The sequence below is a fragment of the Callionymus lyra genome, chromosome 17 (genome assembly GCF_982586985.1).
Source record: "Callionymus lyra chromosome 17, fCalLyr1.hap1.1, whole genome shotgun sequence".
Classification (NCBI taxonomy): Eukaryota; Metazoa; Chordata; class Actinopteri; order Syngnathiformes; family Callionymidae; genus Callionymus; species Callionymus lyra.
The window spans coordinates 3460120-3483679 of record NC_141834.1 but is presented as its reverse complement, the minus strand read 5'-3'; the positions used below and the strand labels follow the sequence as shown (position 1 = coordinate 3483679).

Below are 23560 nucleotides of genomic sequence, written 5' to 3'. Positions count from 1 at the left end.
GTCCATAAAAGTAGGCATAAGTACTGTACTGCATGTTCGTGTCAGTGTGCGATCAGGGAAATGAGCTGTCCAATTATACCGTATGTCCTGTAAAGAACATATAGAGGGATATAGAGATGTAACATCAGTCTCAAGCTTTTTATGAAACACGAAGTGGAAAATGAATAATGGAGTCTTTATCTTCTTTTACTGGGAGCTTTCAAGTAGAACCGTCGTTTTACAGGACAAACTCTTCTATTCCGAACATAGAATCCAAAGACATGGTGAAGTAAGGCAGGCCACAGTGCCTGCGAGCGCATGGGTTCATGGGTCACACTGGTCGTGTTCTGACGAGATGTACCACAAACACATCCGTCGGGCTTTGAAAGCAACGCTGTCGATACAAAACACATCCAGTTTAATTCAGGGGTTATCGTTGTTGTAACTGGTCCTGATGTCAGACACATTAACCAAGAAGTGATGAAGAACACAGTATCGTTTCAGCTGTCATTTAATTTTATGTGAATGTCAATGAAGAACGAAGCATTGTGTAGTCCAGACACACAAGGGCTCACGAATGAAGGCAGCACCATGACTGACGACCAGAGGAAGCTGCTGGAATCATCTCTTGTTGTGTGTGTGCACATGTGTGTGTTATTGTGTGTGTGGGTGGGTTTGTGTGTGTGCATGTTTATGTTGGTTTTTATGTGTTAGTGTGTGTGTTATTGTGTGTGATATAGTGTGGGTGTGTATGTGTGCGTACTGTATATATAAAATATGCACCATGACTGACGACAAGGGGAAGCTGCTGGATTCATCTCTTGTTGAGTTTCTTTCTAGGCTTCTATGTGTGTTTGTGTGCGTGTTATTATTTTTGTGTTTGTGTTAGTGTGTCTGTGAGCATACATTTATGTGTATTAGTGAGTTTAGGTGTGTGTGTGGGGGTTTCTCTGTGCTTTAGTGTGTATGTACACGTGTATGTTGTTTTTTATGTGTTTGTGGATTTGTGTGTTTGTTATTGTGAATATGTGTACATGCGCATGTGTTTTTTATTGTGCGTGTGTTGGGTTTGTGTGTGTCTTAGTGTGGGTGTGTATGTGTGCAGGTGTACGTTGGTTTTTATGTGTTAGTGTGTGTGTGGTTTTGTGTGTGCTTGCATGTGTATGCGTCTGTGCGTGTGGTTTTATGTGTGTTAGAGTGTGTGTTTTCATCAACAAAGAGTCAAACCTGGATTGAGTGAAGGGGAATCAATCGGAGCACTCTCCAGCACTTAGGTAACCTCGTTAGCGCAGCAGTCAGTGCTAAACTAGTTAATCATCGGCAAGTCGTGTTCCTCAACCAGAGTGCTGCTGATGAGGCTCACATGGTCACGTGTCCCAGGCACCGATTGAAATGCATTTGACTTGTTCTTGAAACATAAATCAACATTGTGATACTTTAATTATGATGGATATTATAATTTACCTGTACTTTGCATGGTGACATTTTTCCTCTATACATTCGTTTCTTCATGGCTGTCCCTTAATGTACGAGTTTATTTTTAATAATGATTTTTAATAACAAGTATGCCAAATCATAATGTTGTTTTGTTTTGTTACAGATTAACTAATGTGAAAACCCAACTCTCCTGACTCACTCTCATGTTTTGAATGTTGAAGTCTTCCTCTCCAAGATACACTTAATGTATCATCATGACCATGTTTGGAACGTATTACTTTATCCGGGCGAACAGGAGGTTACGAGAACAGAGTCCATTATGATGTAATAATGGCTTCACTCCTTCTCCAGCCAGCTGTAATCAGACTCCGCTTTGTTTATACAAGCAGTCCCTTGGAGGTGGAGACTTCTATTATTGATGACCCGGGATGACAAATCTCTAAATCTTTTTTCTATTGAAATATTTGTATTTGTTTTTCATTTGTTCGAGTTCTTTTTCTCACCATAAAGATTTGCCATGTTTTTAAACTCAAATGATTTTTCTTTGAGGTGAACATCAGTGTACAGTTTTGACGAGGAAGATCTTTCCGCTAGCGAAGGTCACTGCTGATTGGTCGTCGGCTCCAACACCTACCAAGAGATCTCGACAGCAGCACAAAGTATGACCCAGATAATTCCTCGTCAGCCACTTGGCCGGGGAAGCGTCCTACTGGGCTTTTCCACACACACGAGTTGGTTTCTGCTCAGCCTGGCTCGGGCAGCAACTCCAGGGATCCACATTTCCATCACAAACAAGGACACTGAAAGCTGCGTCTTGTTTTAATGACGCGCTCGTCCTGCGCTGAGGTTGTTTACAACACTCGGGCTCCTGCGTGACGCTGATGTAAACAATCGCCCGCACGACAGTCGGATGATGTCTGGAACGAAGATGGACGCGTTTTGTTTGAGTCGCCCCTCCGCTGGAGATGGAGTCATGTTGGCGCAACTTTAACTGGCAGCTCAGATGCAATCGAGCTCGGCGTGAGTTTGACTGATGCCGTCTAAAAAGCGAAGGGAAAAGTGACAATGCCAAAACACAACATGCTGCAGTTGGAAGAGGCTCTGATGAAAAGCTCGGCTGAATCCTGCGCTCCATTCTGAGTCATTTGACATCTGCTGGGGTTCACGCTTTTGTTGGAGCTCTTGTTCTTCGCCCGTCTGTTCCCGCGCCGGCCGAGTCTAATTCAGGAGCTGTAATCGCCGGTGCAGTTATGTGCAGCAAGAACGGTGATAAACAACTCATAACCCATGAGCCACATATTTCCCACTGACTCAGATAAGGACATTGTCATCAGGTTTTACATTCAAGGTCGAGCCCGGAAGAAGTGACTAGTGGAGCTGTTAGTTAATGACTTCAATGACTCACCTAGAATCTAATCTCTCCTTTAGTGATGGTCCAAATGTGTCAAGATGCAGTTACATCTGTAGAAATGTAATTTACAGTGTATTTTAGGAACAATTTCTCCACCGTTTCCAACACAGAATCATCAGGAAAATGTCCTTTGAAACACAATTTTGAGGTCATATTGTGTGACATCAATAATGTCCCCGGATGATGCACCTGCAAAACCAGACAGGAAGTGAGTCCGACTGAGTATGTATCTCAGGGATTGTCAGCCAGAACTTGGGGTCCGGCTTGGAGGTCAGGAACGCTCAGTACTCGCCAACTGATCAACGAATAACCACATTGTAGAGAAACTATAAAGTTAAATATCTTTTTATTTGGATCCCAGATTTCTAGAGTAGCCTCTGGTGGGGATGTCGACTCTTCTCGACGTCTCTGAGGTTGAACTATTTGATGATTCAAACGCTGGGAAGATCTGTGGCATCCTTGAAGACTCACCTTCCCACACTTTCTCTCTGATGTCTCTGTGATCGCCGTCCTTGAGTGTCTCGTCAGTCCCGGCTCGGATCGGATCCAATCGTCTGGACTCGCTCGCTCGGCGTGTTCGAGTTCAAGTCTCTCTGGGACCGAGTCGCTTGATTTCAGAGGCTAATCTCACCCTCCCGGGATTAGTGGGTTTCTGAGCCGAGACGGTTGCGTAACTACTGCAGCGTTTAATATGAGTTGACGAACACTTCACACTTGATTTCCCTTAAATCTTTAAAATAAAACGTGAAGCTTTAGAAAGAGCATCAAGTGCTGCCGACTCTCTATCTGTGTCACACTTCATTGTCCCCATCACTGCAAACATGAACAACAAAGAAACATTTTATGGTTGTAATAAAAGTGGATGGTTCAACACAACAGACCAGTCAGAGTTCAGGGATGGTTTGCAGAACTTGTCACTGAGGTCAGACAATAATACAAACTCTCTCCTTTGGATGTTGCAACATCCGTCCACTTCCTCATTTGAGTCTTCCTGTGTGACTCAAGCTAGCGAGACTCACTAGCAACATCACACGTTAGCATTAGCAGTATGTTTTTGTCGTGTCGTGACTCATGGCTCTAATGAGCATTGACTCACACTGCTCTGAGATCCATCTCCTGATTCTTTAGGGTGCCAAGGGGCTGGAGTGACTCCCAAATACAAGGGGATGAAATGGAGGACAACCTTAACGTTAACCTTAACTGTGTCTGTAGAACAACACTGCAATAATCTGACAAAAAACTGTTTCATTCAACTGAGGAGAATCTCTGAACTCAAACACAACATTATTTGGAGTTTATAATTCACGCGTTTGTGTCTTCTCGTTCAGACTATTGTAACAGGTTATTTCCATGTCTTAACAAGAAGGAGCTGTCTCGCCTGCAGTTAATACAAAACTCTGCAGCAAGAATTCTGATCTGCTCAAGTAGAAGAACTCACATTTCCCCGATCCTTAAAACTCTGCATTGGCTTCCAGTTTCTTTCAGGATCATTTTTAAAATTCTGGTTCTTACTTTCAGATCTATTCATGGTCAGGCTCCTCCTGACGTCACTGATCTGATCCAGCCTTACACCCCAGCTCGGGCTCTGAGGTCTGTGGATCAGAATCTACTGATGGTTCCTCGCACACGGTTCAGGACCAGAGGAGAGAAATCCTTCCAGGCTGTTGCTCCTAAGCTTTGGAACGATCTTCCTCTCTCTTTGTGTTTGTTGGATCTACTGACTCCTTCAAGAAACATCTTAAGACCCTTTTATTTGTGCAGGCTTTTTCTTAATATTCTTGGGGCTGGTGTGTTTGTCTCTATGTTGTCTTGAACTTTTAAAGTTTTAAAATGTGTATGTATTTTAACTGTGTAATGTTCTGTTGTTTAACACATCACACATCATTAGCCCCAGAATCCATGAGGAAAAACTGCTCAACTAATCTCAATGAATTCCTCATTACTCCAGTCTTACTGATTTTATTAGCGTCAAGTAGGTGTTCTGTCAGGTTTGCAAGTCAAGAGAGAGAATTAATTTGGGTTCTGAATCTTTATAATGAGAAATGAGCTATGAATCGATTCAACTCAGCTTGTATGAGCTTAACAACTAATTAATAAATATTTATAAATAATGATTTCCCCTCATCTGAAATAAAAGTGACAATTTAAAAATATCCAGCCAACAAAAGTGGAGTAGAGATATGTGAGAGATTTGTTTAGTGTTGGATTAATAAAGTGCAAGAATCTGATCAATCACGCATCAATAGCTAGCATTGCTAATGCAAACAGAGCTAACAAAGCTAATGTGAGGACAATATAAAAAAAAAAATGAAATTACGGGAATGTTCAAAAGCGTGACTGAGGATACCGAAGGCATGAAGAACGAAATGGAAAACTAGCTCTGTTTCTCGCTGTCGTTTAATCATTTTGTTTAGTCTCCGATCTTCCATAAAAGTTTCCCACCTGTTTTGGATGGACGTTGAGAAACAGTTTTTCCCTCTGAATCAGGTCTATTTTAATTTTTTTTTTTTGGTTAGATACACGATTGGCTCACGTAGGAAATCTTATGCCCTCCTCTGATATCAAAGCTCATCTTTCATTAATGACCTGGAAGACCTTCATTTCTTCTCCAATATTCCTGGTTCAGTATGCATGGACACGAGTGCGGCAGAGAAGCGAAGAGATAAAAAAGTCAGGACGGAAAGTAAAAAAGATATTTACAGAGGTGTGAATGGCGCGTGAGAGGGATAAGGGCGAGCGGAGAAGGAAGAAGGGAATAAGATCAAATAGAGGAGATATGGAGAGGAGGAGGGGGAAAAGGGAGGTCTTGGATGACACATAAAACAAAGATGAGATTTTGGTTCTTATAGTGAAAGTGAGAGAGAGAAGATGCTGCTGGAAAATGTAGATCGACAGAACGGCACAGAGGAGGAGGAGGAGGGAGGGAGAGGAGGAGGAGGGAAAAGAGGAGGGGAAGGTGACGAGGAGCGAGGCAGTGAGAGAGAGAGAGAGAGAGAGAGATTGAGAATTCCGAGGTCCACAGACGGCAGACGGGCCAGTGACGCCGCCGCTGGACTGAACAGCCTGAGGAGTGTAAGAGACATGAGCCCGGACACACACTCGCACCTCCAGAGAGGAAGTACAGCCCGAGTGTAAGCAGACATGGAGAGCAGCATGTTCTTCGGTGAGTGTGCGACCACCATCGCTGATGCATGAACAAGAGCTGTGTGTTTTCCACCACTTTATCCGAGAGCCAACTCACTCCAGCAAGGTGTCAGAGCAACAGGGCTCGCAGGAGGGAGGGATGTCCAGCCGTCTGGACCGGCAGGTGGGCTCTCAGGATTCAGGAGAACAAGGGTCTCTGACTTGAGGCTTGTTTCTCAGCAAAGATAGATTATGTGCGTTGGTGTTCCGTCCTCTCTCTCCACGCTGAGGTTGAAGACCAGCATGTTTCTATGTTTAGTCCAGGTGTGTTTGTTTAACTCATGCATGCAGGTTCACCGCTTGTCTTTCTGTCCAGAGTGTCCCCCATCTCTGTTACAAATGCAGCACTTTTGTGGGTCACCTCTGAACATTCCTGCAACCTCAGTTCCACAGAAAGCCAGACAAACAACATGCTTAGAAAACTTAAATTGGCAAATGGTTTTATTAGTAGTAGAAATGTGTTAGTCATAGAATCGTGTTAGTGAAACATTATGTAAGTGAAGCATCCTGATCGCAAAGTAAATACTGTAGTTATTTGTAAAGCACCTTTCTAGATCAGGGTCACAAAGAGCTTGAACAATCACTAGAAATACACAGTTAAAAATACATGCAGATTTAATAACTCTTAATGGCCTTACTTTACCTGGTGATGACCATCGTGTTAAAGAAGCATCGTGTTAGCAAATCATTGTGTTAGTAAATCATTGTGTTAGCAAATCATTGTGTTAGCAACGTATTATGTTAGCAAAGCATAGTTTTTAGCAACGCATCGTGTTAGCAAAGCGCTGTGTTTACAATGCATAGTGTTAGCAAAGCATCGTGTTAGCAAAGCATTGTGTTACCGAAGCATTATGAAAGTAAAATTTTGTGTTAGCAAATCTTTGTGTTAGCAAAGCATTGTGTTAGCAAAGCATCGTGTTAGCAAATCATTATGTTAGCAAAGAATTCTGTTTGCAAATTGTTTTGTTAGCGAAGCATCGTGTAAGCAAAGCATCGTGTTAGCGAAGCATTAAGTTAGCAACGCATTGTGTTAATTTGCACCATGTAAGCAAAGCATTGTGTTAGCAAAGCATTATGTTAGTAAATCATTGTGTTAGCATTAGCGAAGCATTGTGTTAGCGAAGCATTATCTTAGCAAAGCATCTTGTTATCAAAGCATTGTGTAAACGAAGGATTATGTTAGTGAGGCTTTCATGTTAGCGAATCATCGTGAAAATGTGTTATTGTCGAGAATATAATTAAATGCATATAAAAGAAATATTTTTAAAAATTTGAATCCTCATATAACTTTGTGTCAGTGGCACAGGCTCTTAAACCTTTAAAAATACATTGAGAAAAAATAATGACGTGAAGAACTTAATGGACAGATACTGGTTAGTTGATTTTGATCACCTGACTGATCAAGTGTCGCTGTTCTGTGTCCCTGCTGCCTTGGTAGCATCACTTTCTGTTCCAGCCTACGTACCCACTGGGTCACTGGACCCATCAAGGAGGGTTGGTAGGGGGTGTAGCTGTCGTTATTTCCAAGTGTCCGCTCACACTATCGCCCTCGTATCATCAGTGATGTAATCGGTGTGAGGAACACTAAAGCTAGAGGCCTTTTTGAAGCTGCTGTGTTGCTCTCTTTTCTATCGAAGACCGAGAAAACCCTCGGAGGGTTCTTTAGACCGTACTTCCTGGATGATTCAGAGGTCGAAACCAGGTCGAGCCTCCTTGTCTCCTCGCGTCGGATCATCCGGCGAAAGCTTCCACGCTCACATAAGGAGTTGTGTTGTTCCACGTTGGACAGTGTTCAAGACGTTTTGTCAATACTGATCCCTCTACGACGATGTTCTCAGAAGAGCCACTTGATATGAGCCCCCCCCCACTCTTGCAGGGGTTCTCATGGAGGAGGTTTTAAAAAGACTTAATGCATCAGCGACTCCTTGTCAAGTGCTCTTCTCACGGCTGGATTACAGTCAGAGGAATAATTACTGGAAAGGAATCCTGAGTTGTGAAAGGCTGATTGGTTCAATAGAAGCGGCATCCCGGGGGATTAAAGTGATCCCGAGTATCAGCGCGAGGAGGATTTTCTCTTGTTCTGCTCCACGGAGAAGAGCAGCCGACAAATGAATGAGCTGTCAGGTGCCGAGACGCAGCCGGCATCGTAGGCGACCGAGGGACGTTTGAGGAGGTCCTCCTCGCACCGAGAGCTCGGCTCAGGTGCTTCCTGTGCTGGCGGCAAAAAACATGAAAAGAGGATGCAACGAACAAGCAGAGTAGATGATCTAAAATATTCATATCAGTTTACTCAGCGCTCCTGTTAAACTGGAACGTCTCCAGGAGTCAATAGGAGCTAAACGAGGAAAGCAGCATCATACCTGCTAAAAGGATTGCATTAAAGCGCTGGAAGAACAATAACACAGCAGGCTAATAGGACTGTGGTATGGCAGCAATCACAGGCACGATTAGAGCTCGACTCGTCCTGCACGAGCTCCTGGTGTTCACAGAGTGATGGAACATCTCCGAAGGTACCATCGCCCACGTCAAACACTTTTCGCAGTCGTTCTTGGGGTGAGAGGAAATTTGTGTTCGCAAAAAGATGAGAAAAAGTTGGAGGATTGTCGACTCCATGTCTGGGATTTGTTTATAATTGGATTTTTAATGAACTCTGTGGTGTTTCCTGCAAGTGACTCAACTCATTGACTGTAATTCTTCAACTGTTTACCAAGCTTTCCTTTGTTTTTTTAAGAGCTGATCTCACTTCCTGTTTCTCTGTAAACTCACATTTATCATCGTACACATGATTCCTCTTCATGGATGTATTTCAAGAAGCTACAACTGTCGTAGTTTAAAAAATTCAAACTTCACTCATTTCTGATGGATTATTTTCAGAGTAATCTGTTCCTTTTTAGAGTTATTGGCAACATTTTTTGTTCATTTTAATGTAGTGACTGGAGCTCAGTTGTCTTCATCTTCATCCATAAAAAAACCTTAAAAACATCCAAATACCTTCATGGTGCTCGTCTTTAACGTCCATCTTGTATTGAAGCCTTGACGAGAGTAATTTATATGGGAAAAATTCTATAAATCTATATTTTAATTTTGTTTGTAGCAGAAGTTTAAGGAATAACAAGCGATACCGACAGGATCAACTTGGTAAATATCACGAGCGCTTCCAGTGTAGACACTAGACTCTGAATATAATCCCAACCATTTGTTGACATGAGGTTGAGTAGAAAATAAGTGCGCTGAAGTCCGGTGTTTGGTTTGGTTTGGAATTAACGCAAAACATTTTATCAGGGAAAATGACAAAAAAAAGCTGAAACAAGCACAAAAATCTGTTTTTCAGTTAAGGACTCGAGTCACAGGGAGTTCATAAGCTCTGTGTGTTTAACTCTGTTGAGTCACTATCTGCTGCCCTCTGGTGGTACTGACATTAACACATGTATAAAACTTCATAAAAAAAAATATGTCAGAAGTCAGAAGGACACATTCAAGTCCTTGATTCACTGAATCACTTACGAAATTCTGAAGGCTTTTTTCTGCACCAGGGCGCCCCCTGGTGGGCACCTCTGTTACTGTCATTGTAGAACTTGAACAAAATAAAAGCATCATAGCATGTCAAGGAGGAAGTAGGTGATGAATTATTAACGTGAGCCGGCTTCTGAGACATCGTCTTAAGAGCCTCCAGAAGTAAGTGAATCCTTCAGCTAAGTCGCTCTGACGCCGTGCACACACGCTAACATAGAAAATGACTCGCTGTAAAGTTACGCGCAGATAAATAAAAAGCTGACGTGCAACGGCTTGTCACTTCTGATGGGTTTCACGAGATTCTTGGAGTCGTCGCTCTCTTCGTTCCACTTCACAGGAACCGTTACGAGCCAGACGCTGCAGGTTCAGTGGCTCGATTCATTCTGTGGCGAAGCCAGACAAAACAGAACGAGCTTTGAGTTAGCGACTCGACACGGCGAGCAGAAATAGGCCGAGGAAGACACTCAGGGCATTGTTGCTTCTTTTTTTGGAGGTAAGAACAGCAAACAAGCTCCAATTAATAAACATGTGAGTCGCTCACGTCCGTGTGGAGGAATGTGAGTCCTGTTGTCGAAGACGTGTCGGCGAGCCACTCACTTTGAATTATGAGGCCTCGAGATTTTGGCGAGTTCGCTAACACATGACTCATGGATCATCGGCCGAGTCACTGAGAGGAAAACAGGGACTTTCCTGCTCGAGCTTTAAGCTTCGAGTCCCAACTTTTTTGTGTTGTAAAAAGGTCATGAGTGTGAAATCAATTTTAAATAACATTTTAAATTGAAGAAGTATAAACTTTCAAACAATTGCTTTTTCTATTCCATGGTTTGTTATGTTTTTTCATTTTTATGAATAAATCTATTCTTTCATGCATCACTTTTTATCAGAATATGAATATGAATGTATCTTAAATCAGCATAAATATGTGCACTAGTCCAGTAGACAACAAGTGTCTTCTGCTTCAGGAGCAGACGTTCTACTCTGAGTCGCTACTGGATGACAGAGATTCTCTCAAAGAGAGTCCAGACACATGCATCTGAGCCACTACACACCTGCTGACCACAGGGTAGAAATCCATCAGTCAGTGAAGAAGCTTTGTCTTCTGGCTGAGCTCTTTCTTCACATCATGAGCGACGACCCTGCTATGATCTCCTTTCATGCTAGTTGATTTCCCTCCTCCGTGTGTCCACGTATTCCCCTTAACATCATTTTTCAATTTTACAAACATTCCAGCCTGACTTGTTCTTCCTCAGACTGTAAAAGCTTTCTTGGACAAACTCTTTATTTCTCCTCCGCAGTCGTTGCCAAGTATTTCCACTGGGATCAATTTGGAGTTATTAAAATGTGAGTGAGTATTGATCCTGCAGGTTCACTAGTAGAAGTAAAAACTTCAATTCCTGTCTTTAGCAAATCTTTTTATCCCCAAGATTGGATTCACAATTAACAAATTGTTGATCTTTAAAACATAATCGAGGTTTCCACTGGGATCTGTAAATTGACCCGTAACTTGTAGAGCGAGTAAGTCGCTGCTAATTGTTTGTTCTTCTTTGAATTTAACATCTGTGATGTTCGTTCTTACTCTTGACTCAAGATTTTGAAAGGAATGATACTCATGTCGGGAAATTGATGATCCAGGAAATTCTCATATGGATTAACATGAATGATTTATTTATTATTATTTAATCATTTCTCATTTTGGGATCCTTTGTCTCACAAGTTCGGAAAAAGAGTTAACACCTGATCCAGTGTTACTGCTGGCATGAGTCCCTCAGTTGTTGACCTGGTTTAACCATCGGGCTCCCACAGGAGGCGAGTCAGTTCCATTAAATCTAACTGACTGAAGGCTTCACGTCTCGACAGTGAATCTTGGACGTGTGCGACTTGTTGACTCATTTATTGTGTGAATGAGTGAATGAATCTCCTTGTGCAGCCTGAGCTATTTTATCTATTTACGGACAGTATTTGCGTTCCTGTGTGTAACGTCCAACAACGTCCGACACTCATGAAGTCTCGAGCAGTCAACAACACACTCGTTTGTAAACACACGGGAGCCGCAGATCCAAACACCGGCAGCACTTTTATAGCCGCCATGTTTGCCTCTGCTTCCCCAGACTTAATCTAATCATGGAGGTAACGGGATCTGACGAGCCTCTCTTGGTTCTCCACTGAGACTCACATCCATATTATCTACTGGAGTAGAGAGGAGCAGAATGGAAAATGTAGTTAAAGGAACATTAATTGCAGAGTTGAGTCACTCGATTTGTCGTCCAGGTTTAACACCAGGGGGAACAATTCTCTTTAATCTACCATCAATAACTGAGTCACATTCATTAAGTTAACTCATGTGAAAGAATGGAAGTTATTTCAGTGATCAGGCTAGAAGTAGAAGTGACTTGTTGGTCACTGTGTGTATTTTTCTAAATACTTGTCTAATAAATACGTCTGAGATGATGATAATGATAATGTATAAGGTTTAGTTTATATTAATTTTGGAATTCAGACTAAATTAAGAACAGTTAATGTCTGAAAAAGTAAATGAATCCAGTACAATAATTAATAACAATTAAATCTTAGGGTCAAGCTGACCCAAAGGCCTGAAAACAAATGGGTTTGTGGTATCCCTTGTGTTGCCTCTGGGTCAAGATAAAAAACCTCCCTGGTTTCCAGAAATACATATGCAGTGTATTTTCATCATCATTTATCATCATCTACCTTTAATTCTTCACCACAATTATTTACTTTTTTGTTTTAATTTCTATAATAAGAAGGTCATTTAAACCTCAACTTAAAAATAACATTTAATTCAAGTAGAAGTAGAAAGTAGGGGAAATAAATCAAAAGAGATAAATGGTTCCTTTATTTCATTTAGAGCTGCTGCTGTGCTCCAGTTTTCTCTGGTCACCTGCTGCTGCATGAACTTCTTACTCCCTGCAGTCGAGCTGATTCATGTCGTCGACGAGCCGCCTCGGTGTGAATAAGTGGAGAAGATCCAGAAGCTTCACAAAGGATTGATTCTGTTTACTGCGCATTAAAGAGCTCAATATGCAGCAGGAGCAACAACTGGGCCTTTAAGACGGATGGAGGGCTGCAGTTGTGCATTTTCTACTTAAGAAAGAGACAGATTATAGTTCTAGGACTGTGACTCACGCAGCCTCCTCTGGAGGAGTTTGAGAATATAAATGTGGACGAGCAAACAAACGTTATTGAACTTTCCTTGCAGCAACTTTTCAAGACTGAACGTTTGAGTTTAGGTTTCCATCGACTCGGGCACGTGACCCGTCTATGCCAGCGACACAGGCCGAGAGACAGCCACCTATTCTGTCCCTGAAAGGAAGGGTAGGTGATCTAGAAACATTGTGAGGAAGCAGCATTTTGAATGATGAACGAAATAAAACTGAGAAAGTAAAGAAAAAAATATTAAGAAACATATTAAAAAAAATCTTTCCTCCAAACTTTTAATACTTGTTGTTTAAAAAAACGGTCACAAATATTTGCCAGGAAATTTTGTACTCTATGAAATGAACGAAACCAGCTGATGTCGCTGGTCACACAGAACTTTCAGCACTCTGACGTTTGAAGGTTGGACTCAAGAAAAGTGCTGAAGGCGCAAGTCTTACTGTCGTGCGTCTGTTGAGGATTGAAGCAGCTCGTCACGCGGACTGGAGACGACAGGAAGCTGAAAACTCTCTCACAGTTCTGAGGTCTCTTCTCCGGCTGCAGCTGCACTTTTATAAGACGGATTATGAGAAATCTTTCTCGGCGTTGCGGAAGCGAAAGTGACAGAAGCTCCTGTCACAATATTTCATTTCTGTGTCGCTGCCAGAAAAAACAATCACTCTGGATGGAACTTTGGTGACGGCTGGAATCCCGTCTCCCGACAATGACGAGTCAAACAATCGTTCAGTGTGTCACTCTTCATCCGGCTGACGGCTCGTTCCGTCAACCCGGAGTGTTTGGACACGTGCGTCACGGCCATGGATGGTGGACTTGGCGAGGTGAGAGACGTGCTCGTGGGCTGACGTCAGGCCCCGGCTGTTTACCGAGACTCGCTCCAACGATCCCGTGATGCCTTCCTGGGACACGACGTGCCTCCACACGAGGCGCTTCTGTCCGACAGATGGCGGCGCTGCAGCGACGGCAGGAGGGGCGCCGTGGTTCCCCGCTTTTGTCTTGTCTTTTATTAACTCCTCGCATCCGCCCGGAGACCCCTTTGTGACTCGTCGGATACAGTCTCTGAGCGAGCGGTTGTGGACGACTTATGTCTGCTGCTGATTACAGTGTTCGGCTGCTCGTCTCCTGAAGACAACCCTGGGAGGTCCCGAACTGACATGACAAATTTCACGAACCACCTTCAAATCTGAGACCACAGTTCTCCATCAAAAGCGAACCAAAAAGCATGTCATCACGTCTACTTTTTTGACGTTTCAGCCACGCTGTCTTTCCGAGTCTTTCTCAGAACTGGGGTTCTCCAAGACAGTTTGGATTTCCTTTTCATGAAGCATTTTCTGGAATTTTTTAATCAGGACCATCTAAACGTTCAATTTTATCAGTTATAATGAGGATCTAGCAGTTTAACAATTACATTTCTTCACTGAGACTATTTTAGATATTCTAGTTTAGAAGTTAAATTCACCACTTCAATAATCCCAGATCAATATCCTCGTCTGCTAGTTCTGTTAGCGTTAGCTCTGAGCAACATAACATGGAAGAGAATATGAAAAAAGCTGAGATAGTTTGAAGGTAATGATGAGGATAACAAGACTATTTTAAGAAAGTAATGATGGAGATTTCTGAGGAATTTATTTTAAATCAACAGGATATTTAAGTGAGATATGGGTTTAGTCTGTTTTTCTAACCCCGCCTCCCTCCTCTCTTTCTCCCTCGCTCAGGTAACACATGTCAGAATGGACTGATCCAGGCTCTGATGCGCCCCCCTCTGCCTGGCATGCCCACCTCTCTGGCCATGAAGCAGTTCCTGCCGTTTCCTCTGGACAACGCCATCAGCCTGTTCCCGGGGCTCAACGCGGTGAGTCGGTCGTGTGATGCTGCTTGATGATCGTCATGGTGACGTTGCAATAATGCAGATGAGACTTCAAGTGTTCTGAGGGATTTATGAATCAAATGTTAATATTTATGTTTATGTCGCTTTGTGATTTTGAGTCACTTAAACATACACCATACAGAATAAATACTAAGATGATTGCTAAAACTAATGAATAAATAAAAACTAAGAAAAAACATGAAGAACCTGCCCTCTGCACCAAGACATCAGGGACAATATCTACCCACTCAACACCAATACACACAAAGACACTGCAAATAAAAAACAAAATAAAAAAATATACAAAAAAAAGGGTAGGCGGAGATTGGACCGGTAAAACCATGTATTGCAACTATCAGTGTCGCTGTAAACAGAGCCCCAAAAACATAATAAGACTAATAATAATAACGCTTTTGCGGTGTTTATGATTGGCTGAGTTAAAGAAACGTAACACAATGACGGGCTCTTTGAACCAGCGCCCCCAAATATTTTTTATCGGTGTTAAAAGTTCAACCAACATACAAAGTAAGTCACTGTTGGTGATTATTTTCAAGATAAGACCGGTGGGAGGGCGGGGAAGAGCTACTTTAAAAAATATTTGTCTTTGGACTGACCGATCGATGCAATTACAACATTCTCAAAAATCAGTACCAACAATGATGATTTTGGAATGATTGTAGGACGCTGGTTTGGATCTACTTTACTGCTCTAGACAGAGACTCGGGAGAGACTCGGACTAGAACCTCTGTTGATGAAGCTGTACTTGTCGGGATGTAGTGAGGTATGAGAAGTCTTCTGAAGACAGGGAAGTCTCTCTAGTTGCACAGCAACAGTTTGTTGCCCTGTTTATTGTTGTTATTTCTACTCTCAAGTTACAAATGTACACATAAGTCCAAAGTGGAGAACATGTTTTCACTTCATGGCAGCTTGAATCGTTAACTAGTCTGAGGTCGCAAGCATTTATAGCCGCGGTGTTTAATGTAAGCCGTGCTTCGTTCTCGCGCTTCTCCGTCACGCCAATAAAAAAGATTTAAGTCATTCATACATGTTCGACTTTATTCCTGCCCCGGCTGAACATGAGAACCATGTTTTACGATTGTCATCCTGACCTGGACAGTTTTCAAGATGAAATACAGCCTCGCTGCAGGCTCGCAGAAACTCATAAAAACACAGGTGATTTCTTTTTCTGTGAATTTTGGCTTCAAAGTGAAACTCTTGTTAGCGTCCACATCTGTTCTCGCTGAAGAAAACGCTTTCAACTACACAGTCGTGTGTCTTAGTCCCAATCTTGAATTTTAAATGAGGTGAAAGAGTTCTTGGATTATTCCTCTAATATTTACCGAGTGATTTCCTGGCTCCAGAGACGGTTTCTGGTACTAATTAAAGTGAAATCAGCGTCGTTTGTCAGCCTGATTGATTCTTAGGCAGCGAAGTTTCCACGCAGATCAAACACTTTCCAAAATCAACGTTTTAATTGAGTTTTTCTTCCAACAACCAACTACAAAAACACAGCTTCGCTAACTGCCTGAGGTTGTTTTATTTCAGCCATATTAGAAATAAACAGTTTCACAGTTCGGAGCTGTCACCTGTCATCATTTGTGCATCAGTGTGTCGCGGCGGCTCTCAGTGCTGCTAAAACATGTATAACTTTTAGATAAACCAGCTTAAACTGAGAGCGTCTTGACCCAGCTACTGTTTGGTATTTTTGAATCTGATGTTTCACTGATGCCGCTTGCTACGTTTCCTATCTACAAAGTGCGTCACGATGGGCAGTGTGCAAAAATGTAGCGTGCAATGAGCATGTGGATCTACACTTTCCACCCTTCGCCATCTTAGTGACGTAGATGACGCTAAACGGAAAAGGTGGCGGCGTAAATGTCTCAAGAAAACACAAAACAACACAACAACGATAATAAAACAATGAAACACAACTTAATTACTTGTTTTGATCAACGAAAAGTGCTGCCAATTGTCAGCCGGTAAGTGTGTAGAAGCAGATTTGAGACCGTACTACCCTGTTGAAATTGTAAGTACACTGTCTTACAATGTACTGTAAAGCAGTGCACTTAGAGAAATGTGCGATTTGACGAAGAGTGACTTGTGTACGCTTTGTTTTGTCAAATCATTTGAATCTCTTTGAATTATGTGACTCAGTGATTTTAGTATCAAAACAAGTGTCGTCAAATTTGTGTTTCGGTTTGAAGCACTTTGACTCAGTGGTTCTTGAATTTGAATTTTTACTTGTCTCGGGTACTTGGTGTTTGAGTGAAACTACTTCCTGTTATGGCGCTCCACCATCAACACAGAAATGGTCAGAGGTCATGTGACCAGATGATACAAGTAACAAGCAACTTAACAAAACTGCCTCTGGTCCTCAAGTCTGGAAACAAATCTACGTATTCACACTCGATGAAAATGATGAATTCCTCCTCATCGTTGCTCTCCAGTTTAAACATCTTTCTGAAACGCACCAGACGCCTTCGGCTACACACGATTTATTGTTTTTTTAGCGGCGGCGAGTTGGTACCTTCTTTTAATGGAGCACTTAACCAGTACGCACTCACTGTTGCAGAACCACTGTCCGCGCTCTTATGGATCTATTGATTTCCTTCATGAAAGAAGAAAGTAATTACGAGGAAATATGGGGCCTCGTGAGGATTCAGTCAGCGGGATCATCAAATATATGATGACTCCTGGAGAAGAAGGAGAAGATAAAGTCTGGGAGATTCCTGCTGGAATGGGAAGTTAAAATATGGATACCAGCTGGAGGAGAGGAAGGGAAGGGGTATGGGGGGGAGATAGAGGATGTGGATTCTCCCAGTAATAGGTGTCATGGGAAAGTTGTTGAATTCCATGTCCTTTTATTTTGAGCTCTGATCGGAGATAAGTTCAAGGCTTGCAGGGTTCAAGCACCGGTCAGTGGCGGGAAGTGTAAGACAGATCCGGTCCCACACGTTTGAGATAAAAATACATCCTCACTGATGCTGAAGCACTTGTCTGTTTGTGTTATACTTCCTTTGATAAACAATTCCGACTCTACACTTACTTTCGCCTTTAAACTTTGTCTTCTGGCTCAGCTCTTTGTTCGGTACCAAGATACCTCCAGAGGAACATGATTGAATCCTCCTACCACCCAGATAAGCGAACTTCCATCAACATTTGAAGAGCCTGCAGACAGTGAAGAGCAGCTCAGGGTACGAGAACCTCACACCTCCTTAAATCTGAGGTTCAACTATCAGACGTAACTCCTCCTCCGCACCCCTCAACAGACCTGACATAAAAAAGTAGACTTTACATCTGCTGTGGCGCTCTCCCATTTGTCATATCTTTTTCAAACTCTTGTGGCACCAAAACACCCAATTATCACTTTCTAACTATCAGTAGTTCTCCCACAAACTTTTCTGTTTACATGCGAGAAGCAGATCGAGTCGCTGCCCCAGTTAGAGCTCCTCGCTCTGCGCCGCCGCCTTCAAACGGAACCGGTGACTTCAGCTCCGACAAAAGGAGGCGCTTTGCCGGCTCACGGGTTTGATCGGGTTTACGTGTCACGTCGTGGGTGACTTTGCAAGTGAGAGAAGACGCTTTAGGAATCTGATTAGTTTGTTTGCTTTTAGTCCTCGGCAGCAACATGACATAAACGTGTGCAAATGTTTCCAGAAGAAAACACAGATCATGTGACGCTCCATCAAGATCTTTAACGTTCTACTGTGTTCAATGTTCATTCTCTGCTTATGTGTATGAACAACAAACACAGTACGGTGTTGTTAAGTGATAGTTCACCCATGTCAATCATTGTTTACTCACACTAGTGTCGACTAAGGGTTGGGATTATTTTCAGTGTAATCTGTTCCTTTTTAGAATAATAAGCAAAATTGTTTGTTCATTTTAATGTAGGGACTGGAGCTCAGTTGTCTTCCTCTTCTTCGTCCTGTTAGATTAAAAATGATTATATACTATACATAAATGCCATACTTAAATTAATGCTAAAAACATAATCAAAACATAAAGTATAAATTACTAGCTTCATCTAAGAGCTTAAACGTTTGAATACACATTCACAATCAACATTTCACTCTGACTGATTTACACTGTTTTTAAGGGAAGCTTGGAACAGACGTAGAGTCATGACAACGGTTTAAACGTGTTTGTCTGCCCTTTTCACACCTTGGGTCGTGGATCAAAAGAACGAAGCAGGGACACATCTGTGAGTTGGGGACTATGAGACAGGAACTTCCACCAAGAACATTTGAATGATAAGAAAAGGAAACAAAGTAGGAAGAACTCTCCACAATTTTGAAATTTGCCTTAAATATAGCGATATTTCTATCAGTCGTTCCAGTTTTAACCTTTTTAGTCCATAAAGACACTTAAAAACATCCAAATACCTCCATCATGCTTGTCTGTAACATCCATCTTGTATTGAAGCCTAGAGGAAATGTTCGGGATAAACAAAAAAAAAGGCTAAATTTGAAGAATTAGCAGAAGTGTAGACTGTAGACTTTATATGCCCTGGAACCGTTTGCGATTTTTACCCTGAGTACTTCCTGTTGTACATCTTTTAAATATAGATTTATTTAAGTTTTATCAATCAATACAAGATGGATGTTACAGACGAGCACCATGAAGGTATTTGGAAGTTTTTAAGTGTCTTTTTGGACGAAGATGAAGACAACTTCCAGTGGCTACATTAAAATGAATAAACTTTTTTATCTATAACTCTTAAAAGGAACAGATTACTCTGAAAATAATCCCAACCCTCAGTCGACATGGGTGTGAATAGAAAATGAATGAAATTGGAATTCTGGGTGAACTCACCCTTTAATCTCTCCTTATACACGCCCTCTAAGATACAATTTAGCACCAAAATAAATCTGACAGAATTTTGGTCATAAGTTAAGTGAAAAGTTATACAAACACTTACACGTTTTATAGTTTACCAACCTGGCGAAACAAAGACTTAAAGAGGTGTTTTACCACATGTAACCTGACCTGACCTCATCTGTCATCGCCCCGTGTCACGCCTCCAGGTCGACCCCTCGCCCTTTAAACCCGTCTGCAGGTGTTTCGGCACGTATTGACCTTTTCCAATCGCCTTTCTTCTGCCGCGACAAGTACCCGAGAAACACTAAGATGGAATGCGGCAGATAACAAATTTTCGTAACTCTGCCGCCGGCTCTGGACTCCAGCCGCTCCGACTGCGGAACACGACAGCCAAAGAGGTTCCATTTCATGCAGGTGTGGACACGCTCGTCTGTTTTCCGTGCGAAGCAGCGAAATGTTGCTGCAGATTGAACACGAGCGGCAGCGGCGGTCATCTCGCTGGAGGACTTTCATAAGCAAACCTTTAGTGATCCCTGAAGGCGAGTGAGCAAAGCGACCCCGACGCGGCACATACACGTGTCTGCTGCTTTTACGGCGATGGAAACTGACATCAGCCCATAAATCTGAATTACAACTTGCAGCTTGTGTCATTAGCACCATTACAGATTTTGGATCGGAGTTTCATGAAGTGACAGATTAATGCATCTTGAACATAAACTCGCTAATATCCGTCCCAACGAGGTTTGCTAGTTTCAGCTAAAAAAAACCCCGACGTGGAGCTCAGTCCTCCCGCTCGCTCGTGCACTCTCTTCTTTCCAAGTATGACTCCATGAACTCCTCCTCCTGGGCTGCAGAAGGTAATACTTAGGTCCAGATGAGAGATATTACGAGAAAGGAAAGTCGAGATAATGACTCAAATTGACCAAACATGTTCAGATCTTGGTCTTCGTGTTTTAACCTTTTAGCACATCACTTGACATGCACATGTCAAACGGCCTCTGGTCCTCTGAAGGTGATCATTTCTGGCATATTCAATCTGAAGTAGATGTTCTCCTGCAACTGTTAGTATTTCTTCTGTAGCAACGACTAAACATAGAGCGACTGCACATGAGTCAAGAGTCACACATACTTGGTGCGACGGCTGAACCATCAGTGGGATTAAACCTCTTTAAATATGTACGCAATGGTATCCGCTGAGTTCACTGAGAGGGGGTGAGAGGAGGAGAGCGTCGTCAAACAAGTGAGAAGTTAAAAGACCGGTTGTTCAGTGTTGTTTCACATGTTTGAGTCTCGCTATTCCCTCATATTTGAACAATAAAACACGCATGCGATAGGACTCGACCGCAGTGGATCTGAGTCTGTGTTGGGCTGATGAACAGATACAGATGTAGAACAATGAGGACTGTTTGAACATGAAATTGATTCAATTACAGAGGCTGCCTGGAGCGAGTGTCGTGGCTGGAGAAGTGTTTGTGTTTGGATGTATCGTAAGAAAAAAAAAAGATCTGTCTCGCCCGGAGACCAACATTCGTCTGGAGAAACAATACAAACTCCATTTCCCCGGCAGAGTCATCAGAGACGGGATTCATCGATCTCGTGAGCGTCGACCTGTACGGCGGGAAATTGCTTCGTAGTCCAGCAGCCATGTGACACGCAGGCCTCTGTCTGCCTCGCCCGCCCCGGTCCAGTGTTTACCCGCCATTACCGGGTCGATCCCGACTTTAATAGAATTCTGAAGGAGAGCCCGGTGTGTCTCTCGCGATCGCTCACTCATGTGATGCCGGGCGCAGAATCACTCTTGGCACATTTCAATAAAAATACTTTTCAACTCAAGATTTTTATCTTAACAAAGGAAAAAACACAGAAGTAAATATTTTCTAGCTCAGGCGTGAATCCCCAAATCATTTTTTTATTATAATGTATTATCATGAGGAGCAGAATTGATCCTGACCACGTAACACAACATTTTCTCATTTGATGTTTTCCATTAAAATGTCTCAATTTTTATATCAGAAATAATATTTTGTCGTTTTTTATTGTCGATTCACACAATTCACTTTCTAATATTCAACATATTTAACTATACAAAGTGCTTCATTTCACTGCAGCTATTATCGTCAGTCACTAGTCAAGTATTCAAAACATTTTTTTGACGCATTAAATTCATTTTCAGAGCCGATGAAAGGTTTCATACAATGACCCAGTTGTATAATTGAGCTCCAAACTTGACTGATGTGCGTGAAAACTAAATCAAAAACATACTTTAAAAGAAATGTTTCAGCTGCATGTGAAGACTCTAGTCCAAAGCTATAACTCTTGCTTCATATTTGGCCCCCGCTTGTTTCATCGAACGTGGTCCTCCTCGAAATGAAGTTTGGACACCTGTGCTCTAGTAGAGAGTACGAAGGCTGATCCGGTGTTAATTCAAGGTGGTGTCGGTATCATCCTGACTCTGGTTCTAGACACCAGTGTTCACTCCTCTGGCGCTCCCGTTAAAAATCATCTCTTTCATTATCTCCACGTTCCGAGCGCGAGCCGGCTCGGAGTGAAGGATTATCTCTGGAGAACATGCCGGGGCCCCACATAAAACCTTCCAGGGTTCAGAAGCCCGCGAGCCTGAGCCTCACGATAAGAGTCTCGGCGTGATGGATCTGCACTTTACCTCACTCCAGCAGGTGTGACTGAGGGGGTTGTTGGGGGGGATGGGTCGGCGTCGAGGTGGTCTTTGATCAGTCCCATGTTGTTATGTGCCGTCTGCTGGGATTTATAGACTCCATTATCCCGGAGACACGTGTAGATCAAATGTGGGTCTTTGTTCTCCCCCCTCGATGCAGCTCAAGACTGCGGACGTCATTTGGTGGCAGCGAACGCCGACGCTCTGCCGACTCCTTCTCCTCTCACAATAAATAAAAGCGGCGGATTAGCAGATCAGTGAAGATGTGTCTCCACTGATGTTTTCATTCCAGCAGAACAGAAAACACATGAGTGTCACCATTAATTAAACAGCGGAGGGGTCAGTCCAGGTGAAGCTCCGAGGGGAACCCAAAAACACGTCAGGAAACCAATGACAGATTGAAAGAGAGAGCTTAACGTTGGGAACAAAGGTTTTGGTTCCAGACTCTCATTCCTGCTCTGCTCTCCTCTACAAAAAGCACTCGGTCCAGGTCCGGTCCTGTGTGGGCCTCCATGACGGTTCTAGACGTGCAGTGAACGTAATGACCCCGAGAGCTACTGTACGCTCTGACCGGAACACCTGCGTCTACAATGAAGTTATAAAAGTCTGCGATGAAACGCCAGATCGTGACGCAGCTGTGAAACATCTGGAAGTCGGACCGGACCAAGAAACTAGATAAACTGATTCCACACCTCTGTGAGGCCCCAGAGCCTGTTGAAGTTTATTTAAAGGGCAACTAATGTGAAAACACAACTGTATACATAAACTTCTCCCACGTCCATTATGACGAAAAGTGTCACTCCTCTTGCCCCCCTTTGTTTATACAACAAGTCTTTTGGAGGTGGAGACTTGATGACGCTGAGTGACAAACCCTAACGATTAACCAATCACAGCAGAGTGGTTTTGCTTATGGTAAACAAGATTAAATCTCCAGAAAAATAATACTCTGTCTGAAATCGGGCACTTCTGGAAGTACACTGCTTTACAGTACATTGTAAGAAAAAAAATGTCAACATGGTAGTACTGTCTCAGAATGTCTCAATTTTCTGCCCAATTCCAGGGCAGCCTGGTGCACAGGTCTGCTCACCATGAGCTCATGGCAGGAATCTGTCCCTAAGACTTGAGATAATTGAGTTTTTTTTACTCGCGGCACATCAGAGGCCGACGGGTCTGGTTCTACTTATTTGTTGATGCTTCCATGTGCCGGCATCAAGGATGTGATCCCAACAATATATAACTTTAACAGCACATCTGCTTTTCCTTCAAGAGACAAAAATGCTTCAGTTGAAAGTGGAATGTGTGAGAGAACTACAAAGATCTGGAGCCTCAATGGAACGCAGGGACGGCGGAGCAACCTGTGCTAATGAAAGACAATTGTGTTGTTCATGTGAACCAACTTCACTCTGAGATCATGTTCAAACCATCCACACATGTTCCTTAAACACACAATAGTACACAATACCGTACTTAACAACACAACATTACACACAATAGTAGACAACAC

General features: G+C 42.7%; 1 protein-coding gene across 1 annotated transcript in view; it reads left to right on the top strand.

The window, feature by feature from the left end:
* The first annotated feature begins 5835 nt into the window (after positions 1 to 5835).
* znf385d (zinc finger protein 385D) overlaps positions 5836 to 23560 on the top strand; it is a 53255-nt gene continuing 35530 nt past the window's right edge. The window contains exons 1-2 of the mRNA XM_087778766.1: positions 5836 to 5990; positions 14410 to 14546. Coding sequence (XP_087634892.1) covers positions 5969 to 5990; positions 14410 to 14546 — 159 coding nt within the window. The 5' untranslated portion in view covers positions 5836 to 5968. The remainder of the gene's footprint in view (positions 5991 to 14409; positions 14547 to 23560) is intronic.